The following is a 12,461-nucleotide window of genomic DNA, read 5'->3' as shown; positions in this document are numbered from 1 at the left end:
AAATTATCCAGGATCTTCCAAAACTTCGCGGAGAACGCAAGCACGCTCATGCAAGCTCAAGATTAAAGACGTCAAACGCAACGTGGCCATCAAAGCAACACTGAAAGTAACAGTTCCTAGTGGGACTAACATGCGTAGAATATCCTACTTCATTGCAAATTTCTAGGCATAACAGTCCCATTAAATATTGTTCGTTTAAAAACCGGATTAACGTATATTTCTTCCAATGAGCAGAAATGATTCGAAACATTATTCACGATTTTCTCAGAAGCAACCTTTGAAACATGGGACTGATATGCGTAGAACGGCAGTAAAGCAGTCACCGTCGAACGACAAATTTCCATCTTAGGGGCGCTTTCCCACAGGTTACTAGGAATGTGATTTAAGACACTCTGGTTGTTGTTGCTCTTTTTTTCTCAACGAAAATCCTCCCAGGCTGAGTAGCTCCCGTAATTGACGACAAATTTATGTGGCTTCTTCTAGGCTGTCACTTCCAGCTAGAATGTCGTCAACGTAGAAACGGCTTGATTACAACATCCGCAGCGAGAGGGTAGTTGTGACCATCGTCTTCGGCAAGCTTGATGAGCACCCGCGCAGCTTGGTACGGCGATCAAGCAAGTCCATAAGTCACCGTTTTCAGCTGATAGACTTGCAGTGGCATAGATTGTTCCCGACGCCATACGATCTTTAGATACCGCCGATCCGCAGGATGCACCCACATTTGGCGAAACATTTTTTCCGCGTCCGCAGTGAAGACGTACTGCGGCATCCGGAAATTAAAAACGCTGGATAGCAGTGGTGGTTGTACAGTGGGGCCAGTGTGAAGAATATCGTTGAGAGAAAGGGCACTGGATCCTTTGCTGCTAGCGTCAAAGACAATCCGAGTTTTTGTCGTGCTGCTTTCTGGCCGAATTCGGGAATTTTGATCTCGGGAAGCTTCACAGATACGGAATGGTTAGCAGGGGGTACATTTTGCATTGACGGGCGTGGTCCAGGGGAAGAGGGATGTGAAGTTGTAGGGCAGGGAAGCTTGCTAACAAGAGATGCTTTGAGTTCGAAGTACAGATTTTGAAACTCTTGACGAGTTTCCGAGAAGCCCTCCTCTTGATCCTCTAACGCTTCGCTTTCATCCTCCGTATCCTCAAACTTCTCCCACAGGCCATCTAAACGCTCAATTCTTATACCAACTTGATTGATTTGAGTAACCTCAAACTCTTCATCAAACCGTTGAATTAGTTTAGCAGAACCGAGTATGTGGTCTCTTCTACGGTGAAGACTTTTTAGATGCAACACATTTTTCCACAGAGAAGATTTTTTGGGCAAACTCATCTTCAATTAGCATAGACAAAAGGTACCCACCTGCCTTGATGCTTCACTTACGATCGTCACGAACTTCTGGAACAATATATCGGAGCCAGCGAACCTTCTGGAGTCTTCCTTTTTCCTGGTGATCTGCAGGGCACGTGCGACGAGAAATTTGGCGCAGTCAATTGGCCAACGACAGTGACGAGATCCAGCGTGCTCTATCACCTACGGTAGAAGATTTCTCCTTATCCAGAACGATATCCTCCTTCAGACGACGAATGGGAATTCCTCCCGGGTTTCGGCACCATAAATGTTCGTGACGCACTCGCGAACTTCTCAACAAATGACGGCGTACCAGGAGTTCAGGAAAAACACGAAAGTTAAACTTGACAGAGTGAACTTAACTGACTCGAAAGCGAAACGCGGCGGACTGTTCGACCTCTTCGGATTTGGAATTTAGACTTGGGTATACGTTTGATGACTTTGATGGCTGTATTCATACTGAAGTTCAATCGTTTTACAAATGCATGGTTCTCCTATCTATTTTATCAATGAGTATGTGTAGGTGAGCAAACGGAAAGGAAATAGATCAACGCGAACTATATTGGTTTCATTTTTATAGCGATACGTTTTCCCTACACTGAAATTTATTTTTATGAGTTTTATTTCAATAAGTTAGTTTCGAAAAGTATAACAAACTTAAGCTCTCGACAAGTACTATTCTGTCCCAGTGGGCACTAGTTTCCTAGTATTGCTAAGAAAACTGAAACGAAATTAAATGCTTTTCAACGTATATACTTCGGTGACATCGTTCCCTGGTACATAAGCGTAGTTTTCACTTGATGATCTATTCATTGTTCACCAAGTAACCTTAAATCATCGCTATACAAACCGTACGTTTTACGACTGGGTTCTTTAGGGGTATTGAGGACTACACTGCCCATAATCGCATATCAGTCCCATATGGATAGGAAATCAAGCAAAGATGGGACTGATATGCGATTATGGGTAGTACATGTCAAATGGAACCGAAATCTTAAATTTCATCAACATTGAAATTATTTTAAATAAGTGTGATTAAACTAGCGCCCTTCGGTGGTTCTTTGTATGGGAGCGAAATATCAATGTGTTAGTTTAGTGTCAAACAGTGAAGTGGCTATTTTGTTTTACTCCGTTACAAAACCAACACAACACAACGCAAACATTGAAGTGGTTGTTTGCTTAAAATATTAATTTAAAAATCAAAATGGGAGTAAATAAAATCGAAAAAAAAATCTTTGCGCTCAGAAAGCGAAGTTCTTTCAGATGACGTATAGTAACCGATATATTTCTCAAAATTAAATAACTCAATTTATGGCGCTCCAATAGCTTTTGGAGCTATGTTGGCTGATGCAAATATTATTTTTATTAAGGGGAAGTTTACCACTCCGAATATATTTTTTTCGGCATGTTTTTTATTTTGCGAAAAATTTAGAGAAAATAATCAAAAATGCAAGAAAAACAGTTTTTCCTGGTGCTCTACCTAACGGGTAAGCTTTACCTCGGTACCTGGTAATTATTCTTTATTTGGGAAAATATCCTAACGGTAAGCAAGGTTGCAAATACTCATTTCAGATAAAACAATGTTTTTTTAAATTATGAAATAATTAGATGTCATGATCATATTTTGAATTGGTAGGATACAAGAGGAGGTTGCAAATAATGTGTTTGACATATTAAACCTGCTTATTTCACTTCATGAGAGTCACAATCAGCGATTTTTCACAAACTCACTAACTCACTCACTCACTCACTCAGCGATCAGAAAATCGCTGATTGTGACTCATAGAAAGCAAAATTTACAGGTTTTATATTTCAAACGCATACTTTGTAGCCTCTTCTTGTAAGTTACAAGTAAAACATACCATCATACCATGTTTTGGTTTTATTATTCCGAAAAACATTATTTTAGCTGAAATGAGTATTTGCAACCTAAGAGGTAAAAAATAGTCAGACGAACGTTGCAACGAAAAGTGTACTTTTTATGATATATGTAGCAACATGGCAGCGAAAGTGGGAGGTGTGAACAGTTAAACTCCTCCTGGAAATCACCCATTGCACGGTACACTCGGATACACTTTCGCACTCGAATGAATGCTTGCGTCCAAACCATCTCTATTGAATGATGCCACCCACACATTCCCCGTCTCGTCCCGAGAAAATGAAATGAAATTAAGAACTATTTAAAAACGGGCTACGGTGTGCCTTCGAGGAAAAAGAAAAAAAAAACATAGTAGCCTGAGTCTTCAGCGGTTCTACTTTTTTGACACAATGTCTGTGAATATCGAAGCAAGAAGACAGAATTTCTCAGGAGAACGTGAATGCACTGGAGTTTGTACCGAGCTTTGCCAGCACGACAGCTTCGGTCACGACGGTTGCAGTAGTGGTGCCGGAGCCGACTGAAACGCCAACTGCCAACACCACCAAAGGAATTTCCTCGTCCGGCGGAGGAAATACGCCAACTTACGCAGCGACCACAACGACGCCACCGTCGAGGAGTGCAGCCCCGACGCCCATGGATGTGAAGGGATACAAGGAGGCCAAAACGTCGGAAAATAAAGGTAAGTCCCGTTGTTACCACATTGAGCAATTTTCGCTGTGTGGGGTGGTCAGGCGGAGACACTCCTTTGCCGAGTGGAGCAAAAGCAGCAGCAGTAGCAGAATAGGTGGAGGGGGAACAAAAGTAAAGAGGAGCTACGTAGGTAAATGCAGTCGAATCATTTTCCGAATAATGGAATTCACCGAACACCTGCTACTCTTTAATACTGTCGTGTTCTATCGCAACGTTCTTTCAATAACGTCTAGACAAGAGGACTTTCAGTATTACAACATCCGCAGCGAGAGGGTAGTTGTGACCATCGTCTTCGGCAAGCTTGATGAGCACCCGCGCAGCTTGGTACGGCGAACAAGCAAGTCCATAAGTCACCGTTTTCAGCTGATAGACTTGCAGTGGCATAGATTGTTCCCGACGCCATACGATCTTTAGATACCGCCGATCCTCAGGATGCACCCACATTTGGCGAAACATTTTTTCCGCGTCCGCATTGAAGACGTACTGCGGCATCCGGAAATTAAAAACGCTGGATAGCAGTGGTGGTTGTACAGTGGGGCCAGTGTGAAGAATATCGTTGAGAGAAAGGGCACTGGATCCTTTGCTGCTAGCGTCAAAGACAATCCGAGTTTTTGTCGTGCTGCTTTCTGGCCGATGAACGGCATGGTGCGGGAGGAAATACTGCGGGCCCGCGACACGAGAACCAACTTCCATATGCCCTAATCGTTCATAGTCGTCCATAAACTTTACATATTCGTCACGCAGATCGTTGTCTCGAGCGAACCGTTTCTCCATAAACAGAAAACGTCGTACTGCTTGGTCGTAAGAGTCTCCTAACAGCGGGACCATGGACTCCCAAAAAGGAAGACGTACAATGTACCGCCCAGTAGTATCGCGTGACACGGTTTGAAGAAAGTGTTTTTCAACATCCTGTTCTATCTGGTTGAGAGTCTTTCCGACATCGAAATTCTCGATCTCCCACATCTTCTCTAGTTGGGTATTTAAATTTTGATCAGTGGCAACATGACATGCCACCGTTCTGATAGCGCTTGTTGAATATTTTCCACAGACCACGTAACCGAGCACAGTTTTCTGCAAAATAGGGTAATTGTCAGCCAAAACCATTTGATGCGATTCAATAAGCGAGAAGAATAATTCGGCCCCCACAATCATATCGACTCCATTACTAATATTAAACTTTGGATCTGCTAATGGTAAATTACGTGGGATGCTCCACCGCGAGATATCAACTGACAACTTGGGAGGCTTACTGTGAGTTTCGGGAGAACCAAGCAATCTTGCACGAATTTTCCGAAACGAGATGCAAGTGAAAGCTGTACACAGTAACGTACACTGACCATTGCTTGACCAATGCCGCTCACGGGTAGATTAATAAAAGTGCGCTTCAATCCCAACTTCTGACACAAAGACTCTGATACGAAATTGGATTGTGATCCACTATCGAGAAGGGCTCTGGCGTAGTGACCAATACCATCAGCATCCTGTACTCGTACCATCGCAGTAGATAAAAACACCATCGCATCTCGTGGCTTGTTGGATAGAGTGGGCGACATCACGGTATCGTAAGAGCAAGAGGGAAGTGGTTCATTAGACTCGGACCGATCTTTCGAGTAAACCGACGACGAGGGAGAGAAGCTACTAACGGCGAACGACTGCAGAGACGATACAACTACCGACGATCCCGACGACGACACGTTTGCCTGTGGTGAATTACGCGAAGGCACCACCGACGGTGCTACCGATCCCGAAAACGAAGTTCCTGCCAGAGGGAAGCTACTGTCTGATGAATAAACAGCTCTGCATGTTGTTGAAGTAGAAGGCCTTTCTTCCACAACGCTCGGGACAGATGCAATTGGGGGTAGGTGCAGTAAGCTATGTTGTTTCTTTGCACACGTCCTGCATAGGCTACTGCGGCAGTCTTTAGCCAGATGTCCTCCTCGCAAGCAGTTTATGCAAAGTTGATGTTTTTTGACGAAATCCAACCGATTGTTTGGTGATAGTTTCAAAAAGGCCTCACACTGAGAGATTGCGTGAGTCTGTTTACAATTGGGGCATTTAACTACGCTCTCAGAGACAATGTGAGAGGATGATTTACCTCTAAATGGCTTTGTTGGAATTGCTGTATGTAGACTGAGGTTTGGTTTGCACATTTGCATTCGTTTTTTTTTAAATAAAGCTCATCAAATCTTTATACTGTGGAACCACATTGTCATCACAGTGCGCCTCCCAATCCATCAAAGATTTCTCATCCAGCAGACTACTCAAGCGCTCCACTAGGAACGAATTCCAATTTTCCGAAGTGATAGCAAATGACGAAATCAAACGAGATGCTTCACCTTTCAACGCGCTACGTAAATAGTGAAGCTTTTGATTGTTGGAGTGTTCTAAGGCTTTGAACAAGTCGCGGAACTCGATCCATTCATCCGATTTTCCGCCGAATTCGGGAATTTTGATCTCGGGAAGCTTCACAGATACGGAATGGTTAGCAGGGGGTACATTTTGCATTGACGGACGTGGGCCATATCACCGATATCATTGAAAGCTGCTGCTTTCACAATTAACTTGATTCGAATTTTCGGGGGAATTTTCCAACTAAAAAACTTTTATGTTTTTTTTTGAATATATTTGAATTTAATATTTAATTTTGTAGGACAATCGTGTTCCTTGGACTAAAACATATAACATAAGAAAAGTTAACAACAAAATTTCAAAGTATAGTTGCTGTAATAAAGAATTTTGAGAGAAAAAAAATATATATCAAGAAAGTGATTTTCCAAAGCAGATGGAATCCCTCTTCAGACAAATTGTTTTGAATGTTTTTATGTTATTGAATTTATTATTGTTATCTTTTGTTCTCTTTTTCACTACTGTTAGTATCCAACTCCATTATTTTTTTTTGCATTTCAGGGATCCTGGAAGTTTTCCTCAAATATTTTGTTCCTGTTCAAGGGTTTACTGGAAAGCCTATTGGTAAGCAGTCTTTTTCTTGATAATGTATTTATTTTACATTTACATTCATATATATACAAATATATACATACATATGCCCAGTGTATATATATATATATATATACTCAAGTAAACTGCTTTTGAATAAAAAAAAAAAAACAAAACAATATTGATAATTTTTGTATTTTTTTTCAGCCGGTTGGAATCACGGTAAGTAAACACGATAATATACTACTAGATACGATAATTAGCTTTTCCCGGACGCATGCTACAAGCAGCTGAGGTTCGGCGTGTAAATTTTTCACGTGATAGTAGGTCACAATTGACTTGGTAAGTGGATGTCGTGCCAGTAGGATAATAGGATGTTTTCTATTTTCGGGTATAGCCACGTGCCTGAGGCGGCCACGGATTTTAAAAATTCCGTCGACGAGAATCGTCATAACTCGTAAGTCTGAATTGGGTGCAACCTGCCTTTTTCTGGCTATTGCTGCGATGTCTTCAGTGAAAATTTCGAGTTGTGCCAACCGAACTAGGCTGTTGGTGGCTTTAGTGAGTTCATAAGAATCCATACGCGCGATTATGGGTGGTTGCCGGGCTTACTGTTGTGGCTAAAGTGACGTAGAAGAGCAGCGATACGCACGAAAGTCTTAAAAATGCACCGGTAGGGAAACGGATCTCTCTTCGTCTCTTTCTAAAGATGCTAAGAAAAAAATAGAATCCGTAGAGCACACTGCAGCAAATTATATTGTCGCCTGGACCTTATTGGAACAGCGATTTTAACAATAGAAGATTAATTGTGAAATCCTACATTGGCGCCCTGTTTTCAAATTGTGCCCATGAAAAGAAAGTACTACGAATCTCTAATGCACTGGATAGATGATTTGAAGCAAAACCTGTGCATGGTTGACAACATGGGCATTCTGACGGACGGCTGGAGTGCGTTGCGGGCACACATGGTTTGTAGCTGTCTAGATGCGTCGACCCTAAAGCAGTGGGAAATCCATCATTAACAACAGATGTTCCTAAATACAAAGATCTCATCAAATTTCTACGTACTCATCTTAAAGTGCTCCAGTCGCTGACACTGTCGAAGTCTCGTTCAATCGATCCAGTCAAATCGAACTCGTTTCGATCTCAGAAGTACAAAACACGGTTACCAATACCAGCTCATCCCTCGGTATCATGCTGTTGATGTTCGGATAGGGTCTCGTTGCACCAAATTTACAATCGAAGACTGAAAAAAAAAAAATATACCCGTGAGCTTCCAGTGAACACGGTCGATTCTTCTTGCTGAAGCATTCCATTCGGAGTTATACTGGCCGATCACAAGTTCCATGAACCGGGATCGATTGATCTGCTGCTGGGTATAGAACTGTACTTTGAACTGCTCTTAGAAGGATTCATTAAGCCGGGTCCTGAGAAGCCTGTTCTACAGAACACTGTTTTCGGATGGGTAGCACTTCATCATCCTCGTGACCAACCTAAGGCAGCTCACGTATGTAGCACAGAATCACTCGATGACCCAATCTCCCGCTTTTGGGAAATATAATCTTACTGGTCATCTAGCACTCGTTCTCCTGAGGAACCCTTCTGTGAAGAACACTTTATAGCTAACACTTTTCGTGACCAATCGGGAAGATTTGTGATCACCCTTCCGAAACGACCCGACGTATTGTCCCAACTCGGAAGTTCTAAGGAAATAGCCACTCGTAGATTTCTTGTCCTTTAACGCAGACTTGATGTGAACCCTAAGCTCAAGGAGGTTTATGCTGCATTTATTGGGGAGTATTTGCACCTCAACCATATGCGGGAAATCGACGACACTGACAACACATTCCCATCTTACTACCAACCTCATCATGATGTGGGGAGAGCTGACAGCACGTCTACCAACTACGGGTAATGTTCGATGCCTCTTGTCGGACGGATAGCAGAGTATCCCTTAATCAAGCGTTGATAGTGGGTCCAGTGTTGCAGGACGACGTACAGGATATATCGCTTTGCTTTAGGATGCACCAGTTTGCGATTATTGCCGATGCTGAGAAATTTTATGGACAGCTTCGTCTTAACTCTGTTGATTTTTCACTGCATCGTATTCGCTGGCGTTTCTCCTCTTCGGAACCGCTCAAAACTTTCTAATTAACCTCCTACGTTACGTACGTTACTGCCTCGACACCGTAACGCTGCCGTACTGCTTCGACACTGCTTGGCCACAAGATGTCTTTTAGAGCTGTCAAATCAAGGCGCTGATCAGTTTACTCAAGCGGGGGATGTCCGACGAAGAAGGACAGGAATAGTGCAGAAAATTGCAAAACCTGTTGCAGTCTGCTGGATTCAATTTACGCAAATAGGCACCCAACTCGCCGTCTATTCTCTCAGTCATACCACCAGAACTGCGTGAAGAACGTTTCGTGCTTGCGCTAGATTCCCCAACAACCATCAAAACCCTTGAACTCATGTGGGAACCATCGATGGATCTACTCCACTATTCCGTTCCCAAATGGTCCCAAACGAACATTATCACAAGACGAACCGTGCTGTCAGACACAGTAAACTTGTTCGACCCGCTCGGGTTGATTGGCCCTGTAATAGTCCTTGCTAAAATCTTTGTCCAATGTCTGTTGCGAACGTCTGAATCCTGGGACGAATCATTAGACGAGCTCCAACAGAAGCATGCACTAGCATTTATCACCATTCCTAGATAGGCAACACCCGCCTCCGTTTGCGTATCAATTGAAATACACGGTTTCTGTGACGCTTCTGAGAAAGCCTAAGAATCGTTTCAACCGACGGGAAGATTGTCGGTCATCTATTGGCTGCCAAGTCGAAAGTAGCACCTCTTTTTTTTTCCTCTGGTTTGTTTTTTTCTGTTAAAATTATATTGCATTTTATTGTTTCTATAATACTTATTCATATAAGTTCCAAATAAGATTATTTTTGTTTTAAAAACCCATATTTCAATTGCAACCACTGTAAAACTTACAATATTCTTTTATTAAGCCAACAATAGTAAGTTTTAATTGAAAATTTATTTGTTGTGTCCATTTCCCATGAATGCAAAAATATCTACCAACCATTCTTTCGTTTTCACCCGGATAAAGTGTAAACAATAACACAAAACTGTTCTCTTTTGAGTTCAGCTCTTTTCCGGGTGCCACGTTAATATTATTTTGAACTGTGAATTTCGGGAAATAAGTGCAAAATTTCCAAAATTATTGAGACTTGAGGTAAGTCAGCATGCTGCAGTTGCTAAATATAAACAGTTTGTCTTTTTTTCTTTGATTTGTTTTTTGTAATCAGAGATTTTATGATTCAGAAAGGTTTTCTAAATAAAATTGCAATTCTGTATATTACAAAAAAAAAAAACAAAACACAAAAATAATCGCCAAATTACTATTGAATCAATAAACGTATTTCTATTTCTACTGCGTGTATTGATGATGATGATGGTCCCACCTCTTACCCCTACAAAGATTTGAGCTGGACGATTTATCTTTAAGATAATTAAATGAAAATAATGACATTTTAACCAGGTTGGCAAACTAAATTCAAACTGGCTTCAGTTACAGATATAAATTCCCTCTAGAGTTTACAGTTGCTTCACAGTTGTCAGACTTCATAAAATAAATATAATTGAATCAACAAGCAATGTCTTTTAAAAACAAACATTTTTTGTTGAACCAGCTACAAAATTTGACAGTTTACGTCAAAACCATGTAAATACGAAAACATTTTCTTTTTGATTCAACAATCCATGAGTTTTCAGGAACAAAAATACTGGATTGTTGAAACAATAATGATATCATTTTGCAGCCAAAACAAAATGAAATTCTTATTGATTTTACGTCAGATATTATTACGTTTAAAATATTTTTTCTGCGTGTTTTTCTGACAAGGTTGGAACTCTCTTCAGCACTTCTGTTGGGCCATCTCTACCAGAATTTTCAAAACAGTACAGCATAGGTAAAGACCATCTTTTGGACTGACTCGATAATAACGCTACACTGACTCCGTTCAACTCTATCGCGGTGGAAGACTTTCATTGCCAAGTTTCGGAAGTGCAACATCTCACGGTCAATGGCCTTTGGGCACATGTACCTGGTATCGAAAATTCGACGGATATCATCTCCCGTGGAATGTATCCGACACAGCTGATGAGGCAACCATCACGGTTTTGGCCATCTAACGCAACAAACATCCATGGACTTACCGGCTGAACTACTCGAAGAGAGATCCGTTTCACTAACGGTGCAGGTGCATTCACCAAATGAAATCCTTTTCATTCGATCGTCGTTTCCGGCTCTCGTGCGTATCGTTGCTCTTCTATGTTCCTTTAGTCACAACAACCGCCATGATCGAACGTATTCAGACTTACGAATTGTGACGATTCTCGTCGACGGAACTCTTAGAATCCGTGGCCGTCTCAGGCACACGGCTATACCCGAAGATAGGAAACATCCTGACATCCACTTATCGAGTCAATTGCGACCTACTATCACGAGAAAAAATTACACGTCGGACCTCAGCTGCTTGTAGCATGTGTCCGGAAAAAGCTCTGGCCAATTCGCATTTGAAACATGGCACGAAGCATAGTGCACTCCGAGGGGCTGTCAACTTGAGTATATTCAATTCATACAAAATTACAGCCCATGGGAGGTTTGCCTCCAGAAAGAGTTACTCCAACGTTACCCTCCCTAAACACCGCAGTGGACCGCTCCAGTATTGTAAAGGGCTCCGTCAACAAAGTGCTTCGTACATAGCAAAAGAAAATGTAATATCGATCAACGTAATTCAAACTGATGTATGAAATAATGATGTAATAGACAGCCGATGTAATTTTGTTCGCAAATCTGTATACATCGTACAACGTAATTTTTTGTATTACACTTAAAGCGGAATGACCTCTGTGCAGCTGTTTGGATGTAATACTCAACTACTCTTTTTCTGTGAAGCCATGTCTTGTCGTGTGTCTTGTCACTAAGGCAGTTCATGTAGAGTTTGTCTACAATCTCTCCACTAACCAGCATCTTTAGAAAGAGACGTAACGCGGTACGACAACTTGTCGATCGGCGACAGTTGGGGATTTGAGCCTATGAGGGACTTGAAAGTGTCACGGAAGGTTAACCATTCTGACACGCCAATTTCAGGAAACAATTTCCAACTAAAGGTTGGAAGTTTGACTTCTGGGAGCTTAATGCATGAATAAGGGTGATCTGTGAAATTTGCACTACCTCTGGAGTTAGTCGGTAAATTCAATTTCGTTTCCGCGGCTATCTTGTGAATTCCATGGTAAGAAAACTAAAGAGTCGCACATAATTATTTTCAAACGATTGCCGAATAAGCCGATTTGCTTATTCTGTAGCCATTGCTGCTTCTTCGTCGTTGTCGAAGGATATAAAGATGCGTACTGTTCAGAGGTTTATTTTGACTAATTTGATACTGGTTTCTATATAGGTAGTAAGGGGAAACGGCTCTAATGTTGGCCTATTGATCTAAGATTGGGCCCATCGCTAAAAATCAACTATTTATCAATTTTATCTAGATGGACGCGTTGGGACGATACTAATGGATATTTTTGGTCGCTATTGAAAATTTA

The 12,461-nt window shown here is 41.6% G+C and overlaps 1 protein-coding gene across 1 annotated transcript in view; it reads right to left on the bottom strand.

Annotated features, from left to right (window-relative positions):
- Positions 1-4,135: 4,135 nt before the first annotated feature.
- Positions 4,136-12,461, bottom strand: part of LOC135711773 (uncharacterized) — an 87,245-nt gene continuing 78,919 nt past the window's right edge. Inside the window, exons 2-4 of the mRNA XM_065234738.1 lie at positions 6,122-6,379; positions 5,248-5,934; positions 4,136-4,987 (exon numbers count right to left, since the gene is read on the bottom strand). Coding sequence (XP_065090810.1) covers positions 4,136-4,987; positions 5,248-5,934; positions 6,122-6,379 — 1,797 coding nt within the window. The remainder of the gene's footprint in view (positions 4,988-5,247; positions 5,935-6,121; positions 6,380-12,461) is intronic.

This window comes from Ochlerotatus camptorhynchus, unplaced genomic scaffold, assembly GCF_037179485.1.
Source record: "Ochlerotatus camptorhynchus isolate MF236.1 unplaced genomic scaffold, CSIRO-AGI_Acam_v1.1 ptg000440l, whole genome shotgun sequence".
Lineage (NCBI taxonomy): Eukaryota > Metazoa > Arthropoda > Insecta > Diptera > Culicidae > Ochlerotatus > Ochlerotatus camptorhynchus.
Note: the sequence above shows the minus strand (reverse complement) of the source record. Positions and strands in the feature narration are given on the sequence as shown.